The sequence below is a fragment of the Spea bombifrons genome, chromosome 1, assembly GCF_027358695.1.
Source record: "Spea bombifrons isolate aSpeBom1 chromosome 1, aSpeBom1.2.pri, whole genome shotgun sequence".
Classification (NCBI taxonomy): Eukaryota; Metazoa; Chordata; class Amphibia; order Anura; family Pelobatidae; genus Spea; species Spea bombifrons.
The window spans coordinates 13,833,628-13,844,153 of NC_071087.1; the positions used below are offsets into that span (position 1 = coordinate 13,833,628).

Below are 10,526 nucleotides of genomic sequence, written 5' to 3' on the forward strand. Positions count from 1 at the left end.
TGCCAAGTATCAGTGACTCCAGAGAAGTATAGAGCCACACTTCCCACGTATACTGCAGCTTATGGACGATCACATTAAACCTCCCGGCCAGGCGGTGATTCACGTAACATTTGTAAATTCCGGCATCTGATTGGTTGAGATTTGGAATAAGCAAGGATCCCCCGCCGGTGGTGTTATCCAAAATATACGGGCTGCTGCCACGGAGCTGTTGTAGACGTGATATAGAAACACATTCACGCTCCCAGTAAACAGGTCTGCAAAATAATGCATAGAAAGAGTAAATAAATATCCTTCATTCCATTTTATCTGCTACTCTATACAGCGCTGGGGGGGGGGTTATATCACTGTATACAGCGCTGGGGGGGTTATAACTGTATACAGCCCTAGGGGTTATAACTGTATACAAAGCTGGGGGGTGTTACTTTATACAGCTCTTGGGGGGTTATTACTCTACACAGCGTTGGGGGACTTCCCCTTTAAACATGATGAGATATAGATCATTACCTGTAAATGGAGGCCGTGGGGCATTTGAGTAATGCGTCGGCGTGGAGGTTTGTATCAAAGTTGTCAGTCAGAAGAAGCTGAACCTCATTTTCGGAAGATGTTGGTTCCTTGCAGCTGTCTTCACACATCTCTATCCTGAGTTCAGGTTTGTGAGTAGATGGAAGTTCTTTGAAGATGACTCTTAGGAGGCCGCACGGCCAAACCTTCTCTTCCAGATCCAAGCTGATGTTCATCCTGGCGTAGCAAAAGCCAAGCTTCTTCCTCTCTCCTTGAACCCCGCACCTATCACAGGGCTGCCATTCCCCCCAAACCGTGAACATTTCAACCGAACCCTTATCTCCAAAGTCTAAAGTGGTATTAGGTTGCACCATCTGCCCCAGACTTGCATGAGAAATGTAAATGTCTTCTACATTCTGGACATCTAGGGCGTAATGAGCTAGAACCGCCTCTCCATATCTGCAGGTGTAGATTCCGGTGTTTTTCACTTCCGGGGAGAGAATCTTCAAATCGCCGGATATCAGCGTCGGGCGTTTCATCACTTCCAGAAGCTTTGTCGGGATGGTGGAGATTGAACCTTGACTTTGGACGAGGGTAACGGGTTTTGCGCTGGAATTGGAAATATCTAGATATTGCCAATAAATTGAAGCGTCCGTGGGCCTGTTCACACAGGTTAGGATGATGGGATTATGGGAGGCAACGGCAATTTTACAGGGAATTTCCCCCAGAGTGGCATATAGGGGTATAAGGCATTTCTGGAGGCAGAGTGGCACATAGGGGGTCAAAAGGCATACCATGGGGCACAGTGGCATTTAGAGGGTTAAAAGGCATATCATGGGGCACAGTGGCATATTGGAGTGGCAAGCCTGGGGGCAGATGTGCGTAACTGGGGGGCAGGTTGCAAAATACAAATAAAAACAAAAAAATTAAATAGTTTACATGAATTAACATTTACTGGTAAAACTTTTTTCTTATAGGGTCGTCTTATATGCAGGCTTTTTCTTTTTTTCCTAAATTAATATTCAGATTTTGGGGGGTCGTCTTATAATCAGGGTCGTCTTATAATCGAGCAAATACGGTAGATGTTGGCATAAACCTGGTGCCCATGGCTGTACCACATAACTGTATATAATATAATAATTGTGTTTCAAAATGCAGCTCAAAATAAACTTTATTTAAATCCCTGTCCTCCAGCAACTCTTCTAACTGCCTGTATACCTCTCTAGTGGAGAATGGCCGTATATATATATATATATATATATATATATAAGTATAGATATATATATATATATCTTGTAGCAGGATGGCCCGATCAAAACAAGAAACTCCGAACACCAGCAGAATAAAAGCAAGATGTGGTTTATTGCAGATTTGTACAGTCCACAGCGATGCACTTCATAGTGTAAATAAACCAAAACAAAAAACAAATCCTTTTGATACAGTCTGAGGGCCTCTGGCTTGCCTGCCTCTCACCCTATTTCCAGACAACTAATGCCTCTAACGGCTGCCCCTTTAAGCACCTGAGTGCAGGTTAATTGGCTCCACCTTGCTGACCTCCAGCAATTAACCCTCCCCATGCTGGGAATAATGAGCGTTCCAATCTGCCACTTATGTAGACAGACTCCATTACTTTGCCACATACCCTCCCCCTCAGCTTAACACAGGTGTGTGAAGCGGCCTTCGACAAGAAACTGTGCACCCTAGACAATGCATCTGCATTGGCATGCAATAGCCCAGCCCTATGCTTCACAACAAATTTAAACTGTTGCAAAGAGAGGAACCAACGTGTGACTTTAGTATTCTTGTCTTTGTTGTTCTGCATCCATTGTAGTGGAGCATGGTCAGTGATGAGGGTAAAAGATCTGCCCAACAAATAATATTTTAATGTTTCGGTTGCCCACTTAATGGCCAAACATTCCTTCTCTACAGTAGCATACTTCTGCTCCCTTGGCAACAACTTACGACTTAAAAACAACAGGATGTTCCTCCTCTCCTATCATCTGAGATAATACCGCCCCCAGGCCCACATCAGAAGCATCAGTTTGCAAAAAGAAATGTTCCTTAAAATCCGGGGCTACTAAAACGGGGTGCCTGCATAAAGCTGTACGCAAGTCTGCAAAAGCTTTTTCTGCATCATCATTCCATCTCACTGTATCTGGTGCCTTTGCTTTAATCAAATCAGTGAGAGGTGCAGCTCGAGTGGCAAAGTGGGGTATGAAGCGTCTATAATAGCCAACTATTCCTAGGAAAACTTTGACCTGTTTCTTTCTTAGAGGGCGTGGCCAATGTTCAATAGCCTCAGCCTTAGTGAGTTGAGGTTTTACCAGTCCTCTCCCTACAGTATAACCAAGATATTTGGCTTCCATACATCCAATAGAACATTTGGCAGGATTAGCAGTAAGACCAGCTTTCCGAATACTATTTAAAACCGCTTCTACCTTTCCCAAATGGGAGTCCCAGTCTCGGCTATAGACGACTACATCATCTAAGTATGCAGAAGCATAATTGGAGTGAGGTCTTAGAAGTTTATTCATTAACCTCTGAAAGGTTGCTGGGGCTCCATGAAGCCCAAAAGGCAAAACTGTATATTGGTACAGGCCTTCAGGGGTCACAAATGCAGTTTTTTCTTTAGCGGTTTCTGTCAATGGGATCTGCCGATAACCCTTTGTAAGGTCTAATACACTTAGGAATCTGGCCTGTGCCAGTTTTTCAATGAGTTCATCAACCCGAGGCATAGGATATGCATCAAATTTAGAGCATTCATTAAGTTTTCTAAAATCATTGCAAAAACGAACTGACCCATCTGGCTTAGGTACTAGAACTATGGGGCTAGACCATTGGCTATGTGATTCCTCAATGACTCCCAGTTCTAACATTTTTGCTACTTCTGTTTGTATTGCACTCCTTTTTGCCTCGGGAACTCTATAGGGCTTTACTTGTTCAATAATCTCATATGGGCCCTGCCAATGAGACAAGAGTTTGCTTTCGGCAGTGGGAACAAGGACCATAACTCGGTGCCCAGGTTGGAAAGAACGTACTGCTGCCTGGCGGTTGTAAATAACCTGTTGGCTTCTTTGCGCTTCCTCCAGATATTGTCTGACTATGGGAGAAATTTGTGTAATGCGCCCCTTGAGTTGCTCCACATATTGAATGACATTCTGTCCTGGTACCGTTTGTTCTTCCCACTCCTCCTTCGCTATATCTAATAAACCTATTGGATGCCTACCATAAAGGAGCTCAAAAGGTGAAAACCCTACAGAAGATTGGGGAACCTCCCGAATAGCAAACAGTAAGTACGGTAGGAGAGTGTCCCAATTTTTCCCATCTCTATCAACCACTTTACGTAACATGTGTTTCAGGGTCCTATTGAATCTTTCAACTAACCCATCTGTTTGAGGATGGTACACAGATGTCCTCAAAGCTTTTATTTGTAACAAATGACACAACTCTTTCATTAGTCGGGACATAAAAGGGGTACCTTGGTCAGTTAAAATTTCTTTTGGTAACCCTACCCGAGAAAATACTTGAAGCAATTCTTTCGCTATGGTTTTGGAGGCAGTATTGCGGAGGGGAATAGCTTCTGGGTAGCGTGTAGCATAATCCAATATGACCAGAATATGTTGATTACCCTTAGCCGATTTTTCTATTGGTCCCACCAAATCCATAGCAATTCGCTCAAAAGGGGTTTCAATAATTGGCAATGGGATTAGGGGTGCTCTTAGACGAGGTTTTGGGGTCGCTAGCTGGCAGTCTGGGCATGAGGCACAGTACCGCTTTACCTCTTCATATACCCCAGGCCAAAAAAAATCGCCTTAAAACCCTTTCCTGAGTTTTTTCTACCCCCAAATGTCCCCCAAACAAATGAGAATGGGCCAATTCCAACACCTTCCTCCTGAAGGACCTTGGTACTAAGAGCTGTTCAAGTTCTTGCCCCTCCTCTCTGATCACTCTATAAAGTAGATCATTTCTAAGAATGAAATGAGGATACCTGTCTCTGGATTGCCCATCGACCATGGTCTCATTAACTTCTACAATTTGGTTACGGGCATTTTGCAATGTTAAATCATTGACTTGTTCCCTTCCAAACTGATTTAAACCAATGTCCAAATCCACAATATTAGCCTGTTCTCGGGTTTGGCCCTGGGGTTCAACCAGTATTTCGGTTGAAGGGTTGGAACTAGTGCTCGGATCTTGTAAGGTCACACCTTCGTTTATCAAAACCATTTGTAAGTTCCCAGTACCCCTATGCTTATCTTCCCTTCTCTCACGTCTTGTCTTGCGCCTTTTACAAAACAAATCTGGGTGTACCAATGGGAAAACACAAAACGGGTTCTCCTCTACAGACTCCCACGGGTTTTGAATCAGGCTTTGAAACGCCGGGAAATTACGTCCAAGAATAAGGGGATGGGGTAATTTAGGTACCACTGCAGCCACTACTGAAAATGTTTGGCCCCCATAGCCTATGTTTACAGAGGTAGTAGGGTATGATACAGTACAGCCATGTACACAGAGTATCCCAACCTTCTTACCTGGGAGCAACTGAGACGGTTGAATGAGACTGCTTGTCACTAAGGAAATATCGCTCCCAGAGTCCACAAGAGCTACGGTTTCCTTCCCATTTAACAAAACAGATTTATCAAATACACATTTTTCGGTCTGTTTCCCAACCAAACAGATTAGTCCACAAAAGTCATTTATAGAATTATACCCACATTCCATAGGTTCTTGCAAATGAGGACATACAGCTTTTATGTGACCTAGCTCCCCACACTCAAAGCAAGTAACTGGAGGTTTCCTGGTTTGCCATCTCTTTGAGGGTTTATAGTCCTGGTTTCCATCCGGAGAAACTTCAGGGCCTCCAGTTCGGATCACAACTTGATTTTTCCCATAGTTCCAGGGCCTTGAGCTTGTGAGCAGTCTTTGGTTCTGTTGCATTTTAGTCTGTGATGTAGATTTTAACTCTCTCACTGCTGTATATTGTTCAACCAGTGCCACCATTGCATCATAAGTGGTAGGGCTTCCCTGCCCTGCCCACTCTCGTAGGCCTTGGGGTAATCCTCGCAAAAAACGATCCAAAACCAAGGTCTCAATTATTTGAGCAGGCGTTGAACTCTCTGGTTTTCTCCTGGCCAGATGAATCAAATCAAACATTTGTGATCTTGGTGCCTTCTGTTCCTGGTATTTCCAATTATAGAACCGTTGGGCACGGATCACTGGAGTCACGCCAGTCCTTGCAAGAATCTCTGCTTTAAGAATATCATAACTAGCAGCCGCCTCTTCCTCTAGGTCAAAATAGGCTTTTTGAGCTTCACCAAGCAAAAAAGGTGCAACTATACCAGCCCATTGAGTGCGAGGCCATTTCTCTCTGATGGCAGTCCGCTCAAAAGCTGTTAGATAGGCCTCCACATCATCTTGCGGCGTCATCTTTTGCAGATACTGATTTGCATGGATTGGTTTTGGACTGCTGCTCTGTTCATCTGTGGTAGTTTTTGAGAGTTGCTGTACAATCTCTTTTAGGACAATCCTGTCCTCTTGCTGTGCTTCCATCATAGCTCCCATCTGAGCAGTTATCAGCCGGATGGTTTCCTGTTGCACTGTAGTAGCATGCAGGAGGGCCTTTAAAACATCCACCATGTTGATACAGGTTTCAAACAGCAATATCCCACTTCTGACACCACTTGTAGCAGGATGGCCCGATCAAAACAAGAAACTCCGAACACCAGCAGAATAAAAGCAAGATGTGGTTTATTGCAGATTTGTACAGTCCACAGCGATGCACTTCATAGTGTAAATAAACCAAAGCAAAAACAAATCCTTTTGATACAGTCTGAGGGCCTCTGGCTTGCCTGCCTCTCACCCTATTTCCAGACAACTAATGCCTCTAACGGCTGCCCCTTTAAGCACCTGAGTGCAGGTTAATTGGCTCCACCTTGCTGACCTCCAGCAATTAACCCTCCCCATGCTGGGAATAATGAGCGTTCCAATCTGCCACTTATGTAGACAGACTCCATTACTTTGCCACAATATATATATATATATATATATATATATAGAGAGATATAGATATAGATATAGATATATATATATAGGGAAGATCTATTGGGGCCCATATATAATCCGGAATCCAATTGACTTCTTTTAAGACGTGTTTAGTGTCCTTTATATATGAAGGTGTTAACGGGACAATGCCCTTGTGGACTCCAGTATATAGGTAGAACAATACGGAAATTAAAGATTAGGGTTAATGAACACATCAGAAATATAAAAAAAGGATTTTTACAATACTCAGTGTCTAAACATTTTTTGGAGTTTCACAATAAAGATCCAAAGGAATTCAAATTTTGCGCTATATAAGAAATTCATAAACACTGGAGAGGAGGCAATACTATAAAACAAATAGGACAAAAAGAAATGAAGTGGGTCTTTGAATTTGAAACATTAAAACCCAAAGGCCTAAATGCTAAGTTTGATCTTTATAATTTTCTTTAGAACAAATTATAAATATATATTTATATATTTTTTATCTCTACAAATACATCACTATAAATTATGGTATGTAAAATTATAAAATCTGGGAGTAACCTAGAGATAATATAAAGATTTATTTATATATTTATATTTTTCCATTTTTTCACCTAATTGGGCTTTATTCTTAAAAACTGTAAATTGATTGTAAATTGATATAAATAGTTTAAATATAAAGATGGAGCTATCTTTATATTTTTCCTCCACTAATTTGAAGACTATGATGAATATAAAAGCTTTCTACTGTTAAAAATAATGACCTTATTTTTTCTTTACTATTGATCTGATTGATATAAAAGCTCTTTACTATCAAAAATACAAGTGATGTCTCTGAAGAGATTATATATGAAAGTTATATGTTGATGTAGAGCACAATGGGTGTTAGAATTGTTTGTATAAGAATTGTGAATATGAATTCCAATATATTTTACATTCATCTATAACTCCATTTGCTGGAGACAAAACCTTTTGAGGAGCCTAATTTGATTATGAAGCATGTGAGTGCAATGGTTGTGTAATCAACATACTGCTTTCTGATCTACTACACCATTATGTGTTTTATGTTTTTTGTCTTGTTTTAAGATAAATCATACCCAGATATCGTTCAGACCCATAACATACACAGGTTGTAGATATAGATATATTTTTTATTTTTTTCAATAGACACATGCTGAGCGCACTTTATACATTGTTTGTATTCTTTTTTTGTGTGTATATTTCACATTTGTATGTGTATGGGAAATCACATAAATAAGGTGCCGCTGGTATAGAGGGGAGAGCGCAGAAACAGTCACTACAAACATCGATATATTTGAGGTATTACATATGAGAAAGCTGATCCCGTTGATAATGGATCTCCCGGGGGGATTGTTTATATCCTTGTGGACTATCGGTGGGAAGTAAAATACCGCTATTTTAGGGGAATGGACTTTAAGATAAATTTTATTTTGGTTCAAAACACCTTGTTCTTTTCCTCCCAAGAGTTTAGTTTTTGGCCATATTCCTTCGTAGGGTCGCCTTGGGTTTTTCTACGTGATGTCGATGGGCTCATTTACCACGGAGGCTTTGTGAGTGCGATATTTCACCTTTACTCACACTGCTTTTTATTTATTATACGGTCCACATCTAGGTGGGGATCTTTTGGGGATCGCTGCAGAACTCGTAGGGGAGTTATTTTTCCATATTGGTCACAAGTTCACGCGCAGTGTGTATTTCATTTTCATTCCCCTCAAGACCCTGACACGAGGTTAAAAACCCTGAGAATCTGCCCAGTCCCTCCAAAACTCTGAGACCTGGGGTAAAAACCCTGAGAATCTGCTAATCCCCCCCAAAAACTCTCAAACTGGAGTTAAAACCTTAAGCATCTGCCCGTTCACCCCAAGACCCTGAGGCTAAAGTAATAACAATGGGAATCTGCTCATTCCCCTATTCATTGAGACTGGGGTAAAACCCTGAGAATCTGCCCATTAACCTCAAGATAATAAAAACTCTGAGAATCTGCCCTTTCTCCCCAACTGTCTATGCTGTAGAGCACCTTTAACTATGCAGATCAGCAACGCGATCTACTTCATAGCATTACTTTAAAGCCAGTAAAGCACAATGAACAAGATAGTGCTCTGTAACTGGGTTCAGGGTTGATATGATGTTTTTGTACACGTGATCTATGAATTGAGATCAATTCATTGCCAGCTTGATGTTAGCCAAGCACTATCTGTTATGATAGAGGACTCTCTAAATCACCCAGAGGCAGAATCTTTAAAAAAAAAAATTTGCTCTGGTTGTCATGCTACTTTATAAAAATAATCTTGATAGATAGACGCAAACATACATATTAGTTGGATAGATTTATTGATGAGATTACATATAATAATAAAATGTGTATATTATTTCTTAGGTGGTACATTTTTGAATCGTTCATGTCCAATGGAAGCCAGGGCTGCCGCAAATACAACAAATTCGTTGAAATCCACCTTGGAGTCGCCATTTTGATCAAGATCCTTTAAGAGTTCTTCTGAAGCATCGTTCTCCTTTGCACTCTAAAAATATTAAAGAAAATGAGGAGAATTCATGATGACGTGTATTTTAAAGCTACTTACTAACAATATCATTAATACATTATTTAACATTTTTCTATTAGACAATGGTTACCTTTTTGATGAATTGTGCTTCCCAACTATTTTTGATTTGACAATTTACTGCTAGACAAGTTTGTAATAGATGAAACCTTCATATGTATAATTTTTCAAAATACTTCTTTAAATTCAATACAACGTTGTGTAAATAAATGAAAAACATGGCACCTTAAATCTTCTTTTAAAAAAAAATGTTGGCTGTCTTTTTTGTTTTTAGTCTCTAGTGTAAGTAGTTTGATTCTTGTCTGTAAACTGAATGGCATGACCAAAAACTAAAAGATTCTATCTATAATGAAATGGAAACCATTGTGACAATTAAAGATGACCAGGACAAAAAAAAGGAGTTAAGGCGGTAGTATATTTAACCGTTTCACAAATTGCACAACTGATTGCTTTTGCACTGAATTTTAAGAATGTAGATTTTCCAAAATTACCAAATTTGAAATGCCCAACAAAGTCTTTCGCTTTCAAAAATACTCTTATTATTTTTCTATTATATATTATTATTTAGAGCGATGATCCTAGATAAAAAAACAAAGCATTTTAGGCAGTGATACTCTTCAACTAATACATTTATACATACATACATAAATACTTGTATCATAACTTCCTTAGTAGAATTCTACTGTTTGTCATACTGATCAGCTGGTTAGTGTGTGATCATGGTTGTGTTATTGTATAGGGATAGAAAAGTATTGCATAGGATATGCAGTCATTAACCACCACTTCACAAACTATACACATATAGTATAAATATAAATGTTGTAATATGAAACATCCTCCTAATGTGAATTATAAAACAATCATACCGAAAGAATCCCAGGCAATTCTTTCTCCACAAGGGTCTTCAGTTCCCCTTTGGTAAGAGAATCTTTGTCGCCTTCAGTAGCCGCATAACGATCAAAGACATCAATGATCATTGCCACTGCTGTCTCTAATTCAGTCATCTTGGCAAACCGGGCTGTGCTGTAGCTACTAAGCTTGATAATTGAATGCAGGCAGAATGGAGAGGGCATATACCGCTATCATTTATATAGCATACGTCTCTAAGTATGAACCAATCACTTACTCATACTAATCACTGAGTAAATATTACATACCTGGCAACAGCATTGATAAATGTAGGTGTCGTTCAGTTAAATGTTACTACAGTAAATAGATCTTGGCTCTGCAACTATTGACTTAGTAGCAGGGTAGAAACTGCTAAATTTGCTATGACTTAGCAGACACACCTTAAATACATTCTGACAATTATAGAACCGAGTCACTTAAATCCAAATCTAAACAAAAGATGTTTAAATTAGTATTTGTAATGTAACGACTCCCTTTTTTACTTATACTCTTAATCCTGGTTTACACACAACTGGG

At 40.0% G+C, this 10,526-nt stretch overlaps 1 protein-coding gene across 1 annotated transcript; it reads right to left on the reverse strand.

Moving 5' to 3' along the window:
• Nucleotides 1-8,851: 8,851 nt before the first annotated feature.
• On the reverse strand, nt 8,852-10,182 carry LOC128484080 (protein S100-P-like). The gene is made up of 2 exons (XM_053460428.1): nt 9,968-10,182; nt 8,852-9,062 (listed from the first exon to the last, which is right to left on the reverse strand). Exons 1-2 carry the CDS (start codon nt 10,172-10,174, stop codon nt 8,910-8,912), a joined length of 360 nt encoding a protein of 119 aa, XP_053316403.1. The 5' UTR covers nt 10,175-10,182; the 3' UTR covers nt 8,852-8,909.
• Nucleotides 10,183-10,526: the final 344 nt, after the last annotated feature.